Raw genomic sequence first — 14105 nt, forward strand, 5'->3', positions numbered from 1 at the left:
CTTGTCTTTGTAGGTCTTAAAGATTTCTTATTAGTGTAGTATGTGAGTAGCACAAAGGAGTTACTTAAGAATCAGCCACTCAGCACATTACTGTTATCCACGTACGATTGTTATGAGGGGAAGGAGGAGGTCTCAGGGCGTGGGCGGGCGGAGGTAGGATCAAAGCAAATTTTGGAAATAATGCCCAGACCTAACGGTTTTCCACAGTTGTCCATTTTCTCTGGTCACACCTTAGACGGCCCTGGCACTAGGAAAACACTCTCACCTCTTGGCAAAAGGCTCTCTCAATCTCATCCAAGGAGTAGTCCCTCCAGACCTCTTCAGAGGAAATGGAACTGGGGAGGCGCTCCCTTCTGGAACTTTTGATTTGCTGATTCTCCCGCGAGACCTCTATTAAAACCAAAGAGCTTTAGGTTATTAACATTGTCAAAGGTACACTTAAATATTAAGTGTTTCCTTTTCATCATAACCTGTCTGATAAAAGGTAAGACTTGAGTAAACCAAAAACTTGATGCAGTTTGTAATAAATGATGTTGAAATAATTGGGTAAACATTTTAGAAAAAAGTAAAATCAATCTACTTGCTACCTTATTCTAAAGTAAAAGGTACACTAAGTAGACTAATAAAGCCATAAATGTAGTAGAAGAAAATTAAGATGACTATTACATAATATATAGACTTTGTGTGAGAAGTCCTTTCCCAGAAACACACTGGAGCCAGAAATCATTTAAATAATGGACAGGTCTGAGAATATGAATATTTAATTTTTTTGGTTAAAAAAAGCACACAAATAACAATGAAAGAAAAATGAGTGGGAAAAACTATTGTTAATATACATGAGAAATACAGGTTAATTTCCACAACATGAGAGTAGCTCTTATGAATCAACAAGATAAACGTAAATACTCAACAGAACAATAGACTAAGGCTATAACAGGTAATTGACATAAAAAGAACTAAAAAAAATCCAAAATGTGTAGGAAAAACTGCTCAAACTCATTGGTAATTTAAAAAGTCTAACTGAATGAAAAACCTGGAAATAAATTTAACCAAGGAGGTGAAAGACCCGTATATTGAAAACTGCAAGACGCTAATGAAAGAAATTGAAGAAGACACAAACAAATGGAAAGATATTCCACGAACATGGATTGGAAGAATTAACAATGTTAAAATGTCCATGCCAACCAAAGCAATATACAGACTCAATGCAATTCCAACCAAAATTCCAATGGCATTTTCTCATAGAAATAGAACAGACAACCCTAAAACTTGTATGGAACCATAAAAGACCCCATATTGCCAAAGCAATCTTGAAAAAGAACAAAGCTAGAGGCATCACACTCCCTGATTTCAAACTGTATTACAAAGCTATAGTAACTAAAACAGTATGGTATTGGCATAAAAACAGACACACTGATTAAAGAACAGAAAAGAGAGCCCAGAAATAAACCCATGAATAAGGAGCCAAGAATATACTACGGGGAAAGGACAGTCTTTTCAATAAATGGTGTTGGGAAAATAGGGCAGCCACACGCAAAAGCATGAAACTGAACCATTATCTTACACTGTACACAAAAATTAACTCTAAAATGGATTAAAAACTTGAAAATAAGACCTGAAACCATAAAACCCCTAGAAGAAAACATGGGCAATCAGCTCCTTTACTTAGCTCTTGGCAATGATTTTTTGAATCTGACATCAAAAGCAAAAGCAACAAAAGCAAAAATAAACAAGCGGGACTACGTCAAAGTAAAAAACTTCTGCACAGCAAAGGAGGCTGTCAACAGAATGAAAAGGCAACCTATGGAATGGGAGAAATATTTGCAAATCATATATCCGATAAGGGGCTAATATCCAAGATATATAAAGAATTTATACAACTCAATAACAAAAAAACCAAACAATCTGATTTAAAAATGGGCAGAAGATCTGAATAGATACTTTTCCAAAGAAGACACACAGATGACCAACAGGTCCATGAAAAGATGCTCCACATCACTAATCATCAGGGAAATGCAAATCAAAACCACAATGAGATATCACCTCACACCTGCTAGAACGGCTATTATCAAAAAGAATAGAAATAAGTGTTGGTGAGGGTGTGGAGAAAAGGGAACCCTTGTGCACTGTGGGTGGGAATGCAAATTGGTACAGGCACTATGGAAAACAGTATGGAGGTTCCTCAGAAAAATTAAAAATAGAATTACCATCTGACCCAGCAATTTCACTTTTGGGTATTTATCCAAAGAAAACAAAAACACTAACTTGAAAAGATATATGCACCCCATGTTCATTGTAGCACTATTTACAATGGCCAAGGTATGGAAACAACCTACGCGTCCATCAATGGACTAATGGATATAGAAATTATGGTGTGTATACGCACGCGCGCGCGCACACACACACACACACACACAAAATGGAATATTATTCAACCATAAAAAAGAATGAAATCTTGCTATTTGCGAAAACACGGCTGGACCTTGAGGGCATTATGGTAAGCGAAATAAGTCAGACAGAGAGAGTCAAGTACTGTACTATCTCTTTTACAAGTGGAATCTAAAAATAAAGAAATAAATAACCAGGCTCACAGATACAGAGAATAGACTGGTGGTTGGCAGAGGTTGGGGGTGGGGGTGGGAGAAATGGGTGAACTACTTTTGGGTTTTTTTAGTTTAAATAAATTGAGTAAAAATAATAAAACAAAATAAAAATTCTAATTAAAACAAGTTAACATCTTTTCTACTTCTCAAATAGGCAAGGATTAAAAGGAATGACAAAGAAAGAAATCAATTCTAGCTTGTGTATAGAAAACCTGGCACCTGAGTACTCTTAAATACCCTTCTAGAATGTTATACTAATGGAATAATGGGACCACTCAACAAACGCACATGGGTAAGGGTACTTTCTGCACTGTTTATAAGAGAAAAAGTTGAAATAATTTAAATGCTCATTATTAGAGATTGGTTTTATAAATTATGGTTCATCGAGCCTATGAAATTCTATACAGACATTAAAAACAAAGATGCCTGCCTAAATTAAGGGATGTGGAAAATTTTCCTTGAAATATACTGTTTCGTGACTGAAAGAAAGGATGACTAGCATAACATAATTTTCATTTTAACACTTATTTGTGTACTTGCCTGTCTACCCATCCATCCGTCTATCCATCTATCTATGCATCAGAAGAAAATCTGGGAGGCTAACACAAAAAGAATACAGCTGTAGATTCAGGTAGCATTACAGGGAATTGTTATTTTTGTTTTTGTGTTTTCTGGCTTTTTTGCAACAAGCATGTATTACTTATATAATAAAAGAGAATAAAATAAATCTAAAATATAGCCATTTTCTTTCTCAGAGTTGACTGCAAAGAATCACAAATGGTTTCCCAGATTTATTTCCTAAAATGTCTGCAAATAAGCTTCACTCAAATTAAGCACACTTATAACGACTCAGCCGCAGTTAACAAACTGCCAGTCATCTGGAATTCCATTTCCATCTCACAAAAAAAAAAGAACGAAAGGGAAAAAAGCATAAGAGCCTGCCCAGTGGACCCCCCGGGCTCCATAACAAGATACAAAGCCAGTCCCTAGGATGCCGTCTGCAGCCTCAGTGGGCCGAGCACTGGAAACACGGGATCTCAGAATGCAGGAGCCTCAGTGCCTCCGTGAAGACGAGGAGGCCAAGCCGCGGGGCCAGGGGCTGACCTGGTTGGGCACACGGAGGTGTCAGCCCCAGCTTTCCATACTGAGTCCTGAGCCCACTCCGCCCGGGGGCACTGGTTCCGTTGTGGCGATTTGAGGAGCACACACAGCACATCTAGGGAAACCCATTCACACTCCGTAAACAACAGCCAGGACTGGGGGGAGGGGGGTTAAGGCGTGAGGCCTGCCCTCGGGGAGCTCACGGTCCAGGAGCCTGTGCAGCTATAGGGGCTACAACAGGCTGGCTGACAAACTCAATTCACACCCAATGACTCCTCTCATCACAGTTACACCAGGGTCATGCTCCGTGCAGCTTAATAATTCCTACCACCTTCCGATTTCCCCAAAATCTCCCCTGAAGGATGCTTGCTGATTTGAAACCGGGTAGAGAGGAATCCAAAGCTTATGGGGGCACTCATGTGTGTCTCAAGTGCGGCAAGGGGAAATCACCCCCGATTTCAGTTCTTCATGAGCCCAAACAGACGGTGCTTCTGACAAGCAAGGTGATGATGGCTCATTAGGACACAGACGCAGCAAAACAGAAATATGCACCAGTAATCGAGAATAAATCTTGTCCTATATATAGAAAAGTCATAGATAATGGGCCTCTGCAAATATGCAAACTAGAGACTCCCTCACAGAGGTAAGAACAGCGTCAAACCTACAAAGAGCTCTCGGTAATTAGTCCTCTTATGACACACCTTCCCAAAAAATAAACACACATTAGCAAATTTTATCCATCGTTCATAATTCATAGATAACAGAAAAGCAGGACTTCATATGAGAAGTAGAAATGGATAAGAAGAGGTATGTGGAATCATGTGCTTACTTACGAAAGTGAAATTTTTGGAACAAATGCAAATAGGTGACATATATTTTAAAATTATTGCTCACTTGAGAATATCTTCCAAAAATGCTCAAACCATCATATAGAAAATAATTATTATTAAAACAGTAGTAAAAAACCTCAGTGTAAAAAAATTGGAAGCAGTATAGAATTTACTCATGTGTCCACGGGCTTCCAGGCTGGAGCGCCAAGGAAAGCACTTCTCAGTGGGAGGTCCCAGGTGGGTAAACTTCGGAAACTCTGAGACAGTACAAAGCGAGGAGGACAGACTCTGGAAAGAGACTGCCTGCGTGCAGTTACTGACTCTGCCCCTTACGAGCTACGCGACCTGTGCCTTTGTTTCCCCACTGGCAAAGAGAGATGGAAACAGCATCTGGGCCACAGAGGTGTTATGAGGACGAGATGATGAATGAGGGTGCCCGGCACTCAGCAGACACTCAAGATATATTAGCTGTATATTGATTGATAAGGAAAGTTTTAAATGATAGGAGACATGGAAGAACAATATCAATCAGAGATAGAAAAGCTCAGAAATTAGATGATAAAACTCAGGAGCAGATTAGAAATAAAATTTCAGAAACGAAGACTAAACTAAAAGGAACACAAGAGCAAACAAACACAACAGTAATAGAAGGTGAAAAAGAAAAACTTATATCAGGTAAGCAAAAAAGGGAAGAAAGGAGGAAGGAAAGAAGACTTGTGAGAAAGTTGCAGTCTAGAAGAGAAGATAGGAAAAAAGTCTGAGATACACATACTATGAATCCTGAGAAGAAAACCAAACAATAGAACGGAACAGATACTAAAAACTGCAATTCATGCAGTTTTCCTGAAATAAGAGAGTCAAATCTGCTAATTCAAATAGTTCACAAATACTCGGGAAATCAATCACAAGTACCCAACACCATGGCATATTCTAGGAAAATGATTAGGTTTTAAATAAACGGAAAAAGAATTATCTAGATATTCAGGAACAAAGATCAAGTTACTAATAAGGAAAATAAAATTAGATTGTCATCAAACTTTTCCTCTGCCAAACTTCATGTCACCAGGCAATGGGTAAAAATATTTAAGAGACTTAAAGAAAAAAACCTGAGCCAAGGATTTTATCTCCAGACAAACTGTTTTTCAACTGTAAAGGCCACATGCAAACCGTCATGAACAGGCAAGAAATCAGAGAATATCGCCTCCATGAGCCTAAGTAGATTCCTAAGGAATTTACCAGAGAATAAGCTTCCAATAACCAAAATGACTAGAGAGACAAACAAGAAGGACGGAAGCAGCTGAGCAGATGTGACAAAGGTTTTCAGTCCTGATGTGGCAGCCTTACGGAAGCTGTGTCAGCGAGGCAGGAAGACCTACTTCTCAAGGGCTTACGCGGAAAGAAAGAAATCCAAACCTGGAAACGACCTTGAACCGCTCCAGATAACATCCTGTCTTCTTCGCTTGGGTGATACTCTGGGCAACCTGTCTGGATACCTTGGCTTTTCCCAAAACAACAATTAGCTAACCCATTGTCCAAATAAAGTAATTTCCATTACAATCCAACCCAGAAAGGATAAGCTGATAACGTAAGATTCACACTCTGGGGCTGAGGATTTTGAACTCCCAGGACGGCAGTGAGGACGAGGAGAGCTGGTGTCAGCGGTTCACCCTCTCCCACCTCACACCCATAAGCAGGCCTCTGTCTGACAGCCTCAGAGGAGAGCTTTAACATGGTGTGGCCCATAGCCCCAAACTACTGTATCTTTAAGAACATCAGAAGAAAGATTTTGCCTTCTAACTGAAGGATTTGTATTTCAATTATGAAAGTTATGAGATAAGTATTCAATGGGAAAATAAGTGTGAATAAGATTGTAAGGTGATCTCTGTGACTGGGTGTAGACAGACTGGAATACTCCCATGCTGTAGATGATGTAGGAACAGAAATATGCAGGACAACTAGGTACATATCTCATATTTAATCAGTCAAAGATGTCTTTCATTTTGAGATGTGTTATTATTTTATGTATCCCCAATAAAGTAAGCCTCCTGCCAACTACCAATAATGGAAAAAAATGAGATTTCTATGGCAAATTGAAATTGCATTATAGAACTTACCTTCTTAGAACACCTAATAAAATAAGCAAAAGAAAAAAGCAATAAAAATTAGCCAAAAAATAATAAAGTTACCAGCATAAACTGAAGCAAAAAGAAACTTAATATAGGCAGCCAGAAGGTTTTGCTTTCAATTGTGGTGGATTGGCTCATACCTAGCCTCCATAGCTGATAACAATCATAAACTCTGCCCAAAATATAAACAAAAAACTATCTGAAGACATTAGAGAGCAACCAACATAAACTGGAGTCAACCCTCAGAAAAATGGAGCAACGTTCACTGAATTTCCTCTTCTTTGGCCTTTTGCCTGAGGGAAGGCCTCAGCTGGAATCATACTAAGTGGCTAGTATATTGGATGTAAACCCAATATTGGCTTTAGGAATCAGCAAACAGAGTTTAGGACTACCACAGCAGCTGGAAAGTCATGAGGGAAAGCCCCAAAAGAAAGGCAGAGAGGAGCATCTCCAAAGCCTCTGGACAAATTTGCAGAAATCTCTGGCTAAGGCCTGGACTACAGATGAGCAGAGCAGACAATAAGAAGCCCAGCTAAGGCTAAAACAGCAGAACAAAGATTTCAGATGTTAACCTCCTCAGTGAAGACAAAGATCAGAGTTTGAGCACAGACAAGTAAACTGGCTGCTAAAACAAAAACGGAAGTTCTTCAGAGAGGCATAACAGAATCCCTAGTCTCTCCAACGCAAAATGTACTATATATAGGATAAATTCCAAAATTACTAGATATAGGAAAAAACCCAGGAAACTGTGATCCATATTCATGAAAAAAAGGTAATCAGTAAAGATCAACCCCTTAAATGACCTAGAGGTTGGACTTAGCAGATAAAGATTTTAAAGTACTTTAAAATTCAAAAATAAATGTTTGAGAATATAAAGGAAAGTAAACTACTAATGAATGAACAGATAGGAAATCTCAGCAGACAACAGAAACTGTAGCACTGTAGTCTGTGTTTGTAGTGTATGTAAAAGTATGATACGTGACAGCAATGTACAAAAGACAGGAGAGGAGAATTGGAAAAATACCATTGTAAAGTTCTTACACTTCATGTGAATTAGTAAAAATTATTTGAAGGTAGATTCTGATTAATTACATGTATAATGAAATAAAATGTTGAATTAATAAAAATTTCTTAAAATTATGTAAACTCTACAGCAAAAAAGTTGGGGAGTGGAGGTAGGTGGACAGAGAAGGAAGGAGTGGAGTGTCATGCAAAAAGGCAAAGATACCACTTTGGAAGACAATGTGATCAAGGTATAAAATTACATTACATAATACCTTAATAAGAACATAAATTCAATAAAACAAGAACTCAATAACAAGATGATGAGTCAACAAAATGAGATGGAAAACAATATGGCAGACCACTGGGAACACCATTATAGAAGCAATGAAGTAAACATAGCAAGGAATAGGATCAATCTTGCTGACAATCAAATAACATGTACAGATAGAAGACCTAAAATGATCATTCTGAATACAGAAGAAAAGGACAAAGAGAATAAAGCACCTGGAGACAATTTAATTGCTATAGAAGACAAGGACAATCCAACATAAGGATAATTTGTATCACCAAAGTTAAAAATCTGAAAACTGGAACAGAAGATTTATTCAAAGATATGTAATGTTACTAAAAACAAGCGAACAAAACCTTGAAGAAAGAATTTAATTTTCAGATTGAAAATATACTGTGTTCTGGAAAACTGATGCAGAAAGCTCAACACCAAGACGTATCCTAGCTATGTCACTGAAATTCAGGGACAGATAATTCCTTAGGCAATTAGCTAGAAAAAGCAAATCACCAATAAGGGAGAAAATTAGGCAAGCCTCAGACTTCTCCACAGACTCAGTACAGATGGCAAAGGATCCAAGTCTATGATGTTCTGAAGGAGAAAAGTGTGACTCGTGGAATTGTGTGCAGCCAAAAAAGAAACATTTTCTTCAGCTTCATTTCAAAGTCTGTTCTTCTGATGCCATATCTATGTATGGAAAGACGCCAGGAATAACGCTGACGGTGGCTATTTCTGGGTGGTAGAACTCTTTTGATTGGTTACTTCAATCTTTTTCCTCGTCTGCATCAGCGCCCGCCTCACAGGGCTGTGGGGACATGAGGAAACGGAAGAAGAACGTGCCGAGCCTAGTGCCTGGCATGGAACAAACATTCAATCAATGGGGTCGATTCTTATGGTTGTCACCTCAGGTATATAAACTTATTTGTGATGAAAATCTTCTATGATCAGGCTAGATACCATCTTATATCCCACTGGGGCCAAAAGCATAGCTCACGCTTCAGCCAAACACGTTCCCCTCAAGGGCCCTCGGACTAGAATGCTCTCATCCCCTCGGTGTTTGTCACACACACCCTGTGAGCTCTGCTCTAGCAAAAGTGCCTCCTAGCTCTTAACCAGCCAGCCCTGCTCTTCCTGTGAACACCCCACGACACCTTGTTCTTCTCTTACAGGTCTCTAAATAGATGTTTTGGAGGTGAACAACTCAGATCTCGACTCCACCACACACTAGCTATGTGACACAGGGAAATCCATTTAGCACCCTTGAATCAAGGTTTCTCATCTGAAAAAGCAAGATAATAATACCTGCTCCACAAAGCTGCTGAGAGAAATGAAATTAAAGTTAAGGTTTACAAAGTGTCGAGAGAAAACACAATAAACAGATGCTTTTATTATTATTTGTTCTTTACGTGACCTATTTTATGTCTTACCTGCCCTATTTTTTAAAATACACACACACACACACACACACACACTTCTTAGAGACAGAGTACGTTACTTGGCTTGTATGCAGTGAAGGGCCTAGTAGTCCAGGGACTTGCACATGAATTAACAAAACATAAGGGATGAAAGGGTCCTTAGAAGATCATCTCGTCTAGGAATTCCCAAAATTTGGGAGGCTTTAAAAAGTAGAGTCCCCGAGTCTGCTATAAGCAGTCTTGATTAGTGAACCTGAGCTGAAATCTGAGAATTTTCATTTTTAGACTTGTTAAGGAGGCAGATCTGACAGTCATAGAAGGTTCTCCATGAATATGTGTTGCACTGAATTAAGTAGAAACCAGACACAGACAACCCGTCTTGAATGAGCCAGTCACAGGTGGTTAATCTCCGAGGCTAGACACCGCTCGCCTCAAAGGACCACAGGCCCGGAAGGGGGGATCTCCAGGTGTGCTCTTCATACGTCCATCCTCAAGGACGTGGACGCTGCTCTCCCCAAAACCAGCCAACAGGTGGACAACTCTGGGCGCTCTGCCGAGGAGGCTGGGATCAAGGCCATCAGTGCAAGGAAAAACGTTCCTTCTCAAGGTTACGTGCCTGCAGAAGCCCAGCTCCACATGGCTAATATAACTGTATCAACTACTCGACTATTGCTCTTTAACACTAAGATTCTTCCCATCATTAAAGAAATGACACAATTATTAAAAATTTCTGAAAATACAGGAGCAGCAGAAAGAAGAACAAAACAACCTTCAGAGACACATCACTTGAAGACGAATTTCTTTCCAATCAGTTTCTGATATTCCACGTACATTTTTCATGTTCTCATTAACTCTGTGGAAATCACTGCTCCTGGCTGCACATTTCACCCGTGTGGATACGCTGTGACTCGCTTAACCCTTTTCCTGTTGCTAGACGTTTATGTTATTCTTAAGAATAATGGTACCAGGACTATCTTTGTGGATAATGCTTTCTCCATTTTTGAAAGTATTTCCTCAGCACAGATTTACAGAAGAGGAATTACCATGCCGAAGGATCCTGCAATCTTGAGCAATATGCTGTAAAAACACTTACCTTGATCTCCCATATGATACCTAAGGTTCAAGGCATTATTTACACTGAGGTTCTTCAAAAAAGCATTATAATCCACTGCAGTATCTGTATCAATGTTGTAGTGCTTTGCGAACCTAAAATGGAAATATTCTTTAGTAATCAGAACCCATGATACAGAGACCCGACAATGAAGCAAGCTCGTTACTAAGGTCTCCTTTGCACTGGGGTCGGCATTAATTTTAATGTGCGTTTCTAGTTAGAGCTGGAATTGAAAAGTAGACCCTAGGAATGTTACCGTAAGATTATAAAATGCAGCCCCTTGGAAGAAGATCACTTTACTTGGCCTACGGATAGATGCATAGATGGATGCCTGCAGATTCCAACGGGACAGGAACCCCTCAGGAGCCGCCCAGGGAGTGCCCCGGCCTGCAGCATCTTCTCCTTTCTCTGGCGGGGGGAGGGGGCGGCCAAGGCTTAGGCTGCTTGGGAGCCACCTCTGCCCTCAGACAGCAAAAGCAGGTCCTACTGCCCTTTAAGAACTGGGGGGCATGGATCTGAGCCACGAGTCAGTTAGCCTACAATTTCTATAACCAGAGAAATCGAGAGCTGGGTGGAGTGGAGAACACAGCCCATCTTCTTGACCAAGTGTACCATCGCACAGAGGGAAACTGAGGCCCCAGATGGAACGCCCTTTCAAGGCAGTGAATGGCAGTGGGGGCAAAGCGTTTCTGGGATCATTCTATGATTTCTATATATAAAGAGAAAATTTTAAAACACTTAACCAATGTCTCTCCCTGAAATATACTGAGATACTCTTTTTTTAAAGTTAAGATAAATAGGATGTTTGGATTTTTTTTCCTTTTAAAGTGAATTTTCTATTATTCAAATCTGCCACTTGATAAATGGTTTTCTAGATAATTTCTGCATTATTACATTTATAAAAAATTGACAGTTTTTAAATGTTTGGTTATATTATCTCCATATGTGTTCGTTTCTATAATTATCTAATTTCATGCAGCTTTCTAAAAATTTAGTAATTATCACTTAAAGTATTTGTTATTTTTCTGTTTTCCAAATTTAACAAAGAGTAATGTCATGTATTCATTTCAATGCATACCTTTTTTTTCCACTTTGATGAATCTTGCCTATTGTTCTAATAAGAAAAATTATCTTGAGATATGATAGCTGCCAGATGTTAATACTGAAACTCCCCAAATAGCTCCATTTTTCATCCATAGTCTCTGTCTTGTGAAAATAAGGCCGTCGGCTCAGGAACCCAGAAGGTGGCACCTAACGTGCCCCCTTTCAAGTTGCCGACCTCTAGAAAGCGCTGGCAACTCTGCCGCTCCAGGAAGATGTCGGGATACTGATAAAAATCTCACCACCAACCTTCCCGTTTTCTGTGAAAATCCAGCATTCCTTCAAACTTGTATTTGCTCAGAAGAGAATCCTGACCTTCCCTAATGCCCAGCCCATCCACATTCATTAACCTGCTGCATCTTCACTGAGGACAGACAGACAGGATCCCGCGGTGATATTTCCTACAGATAAAATTTCAGACATGAAGCCTCAGTTCTACCCAAGGATGCAGCATCTCAAACGGCTTTTGACAAGGATAAAGGCATGGGAGACAGACTGTCCCTAACCTGAAACCACCAAGGCCGTTCTCCCAGGGACCTGAACGCTGAGCAGGACTCACACGTCCGCAGAGACCTACAGGCAGGTGGGTCACGTGGGAAGGCCGACTTCAGGGGTGAAGGGAATGACGCCAACTGGACATAACTGCCTCCAGCGTCACCGCCTGGAACTGTGCCTCGGGCTTCACTCATCTGCTCAGGCAGCAGGCTGACCTCTAGTGAGTGAGTTTGTTTTCCAGGCCGCTCAGAAATTATTTACCTGGATTCAAATACTTTGGCCTGCAGGGCAATGGCGGATAGGGTGGTGGGAGATGGGAAAGAAAGAACAAAACCCAACGGGCCTCAGGATTGTCTGACTAAGTATAAAATTTGGTGATGATTTTCTCTCTTGCCTCTTGTTTACATAGGCTGGATGGTATTCTGAAGCTTAAAGAGAACTGTTTTTCAAAGAGTAAAGGGCATCTGTGGAATCTTTACGATTATGATAGAGTCACTGAGAATCAAGCACCTACTGTGTGCCAGGTGCATCGCAGGCCCACTTTGTGCGTTACATGGAATCGTCATGCCAGCCCTGCAAGGTGGGCTCCTCAGTCTCCACTTCCTTAGAAGAAAACTGAGTCTCAGAGAGGCCAGGAGCTTCCCAAGGCCCTGGAACAAGGGCAGAGGTCAGACCCGCCCCCAGCGTGCCTGACTTCAAAGCCAAGGCCATTCGGACCACACCGGCCCATAGGCTGATATTAAACAGAAAGCTGTCAAAGGAAAAAAAGGATTCAAAAATGCATTGTGTTTCCTGCTCAAAAACTAAAAAGGCAAAGTTAATGCTGAAGCAGCTTCTCAAGGAAAGAGTCTGTTCCTGAGCTTCAATAAGAAGAGCATTAAAGCAATTGAAGAAATGGGCTACTTTTGATCTTCCGCGTTTCTAATCTAAAGGAAAGCAATTCTATTATGTTAAGTTTCTCAAGCCTTATCGTGAAAACAGCATTGTTTTTGAGGCTTAAAAAATATCTCAAATAAAAATTTGTGGAGTTCTTTATTATTCAATACTTACGAGATGGGGAAACAGACAGTAACATTTTTTTATAGATTTACTAGGTTGGAGACTGCAGTGCCAAACACAAGGTTTATTGTCAAATAAAACACTGTTTTGTGTTTTGATTGCCTGTTTCAGAAGAGTGCTGATTCTGTTCTATAATTGCGCGCACAAAATTATTTAATTTGTTTTGTTTGGATCCTATTCTGGACACTTTCCCAGGCGGAAAGATGTAAAAATTAAAACATCTATTATGTCTTTTATATTCTGAGGTGGGTTATAAAGAGGAAAAAAGAAGAAAATATTCAAAAGATGGGGAAATATCCATTTTTTTAAAAGTCTCCTTTGCTTTTCTCCATGACACTGTCACATGCCCTTTTGACTTCCTTGCTATAGGAGCAAATTCCTCCACTTCCAATGGAAGCACCTCTGTCTTTATCAGACTATGTAAGCAACCACGGCAACCCATTTTAATGGCAATTTATAACTGCAGTGCAACGTGAAACTCTCAGGCTCAGAGTGAAACAATAAGGCTTGGTACTTTTGTTAATGGCCTGGAGGATTTTTTAAAAAATGGGAAAAGGCAGGAAGAGGAAGAGCACTTCTTGGCTGAGGACTGAGTCCTCTCTAAAGCAAAACACAGCCCCCCTTCTCATGGCTTCCATTCAAAACACAAGTAGCCACAGAAGCTAAGCATTTGGCTTCTTCTAAATGATCTGGAGTTTATTGGAGGCTCAAAAAAATGTCCATGCAGGCTTCCACATGCTGCCCTCGAGTCAGGAGCAGGTGGCAGCAGCTTTCAAACGCCAAGAAGCAGCTAACATTCAGTTATTCAGTGGCCCCCCCGCCGCAGCGCTCCCCCACCTCAGCAACAACAGTCCTCAAAGGAGAATCAAGCTTCTGTTATTACATCAGCATGGAGAGCCCATGGGGAGCATATCAGCTAATGGATGCATCCTGAAATGTTTCATTCTTCTCCTAACCCCAGGCTGTGAGTCAA

At 40.2% G+C, this 14105-nt stretch overlaps 1 protein-coding gene across 6 annotated transcripts in view; it reads right to left on the reverse strand.

Moving 5' to 3' along the window:
- EFCAB6 (EF-hand calcium binding domain 6) overlaps positions 1-14105 on the reverse strand; it is a 231704-nt gene that overhangs the window by 155354 nt on the left and 62245 nt on the right. For all 6 annotated transcript variants that reach the window (XM_070600030.1, XM_070600034.1, XM_070600028.1 and 3 more), the window contains exons 9-10: positions 10460-10572; positions 266-390 (exon numbers count right to left, since the gene is read on the reverse strand). In XM_070600030.1, coding sequence (XP_070456131.1) covers positions 266-390; positions 10460-10572 — 238 coding nt within the window. The remainder of the gene's footprint in view (positions 1-265; positions 391-10459; positions 10573-14105) is intronic.

This window comes from Equus przewalskii, chromosome 29, assembly GCF_037783145.1.
Source record: "Equus przewalskii isolate Varuska chromosome 29, EquPr2, whole genome shotgun sequence".
Classification (NCBI taxonomy): Eukaryota; Metazoa; Chordata; class Mammalia; order Perissodactyla; family Equidae; genus Equus; species Equus przewalskii.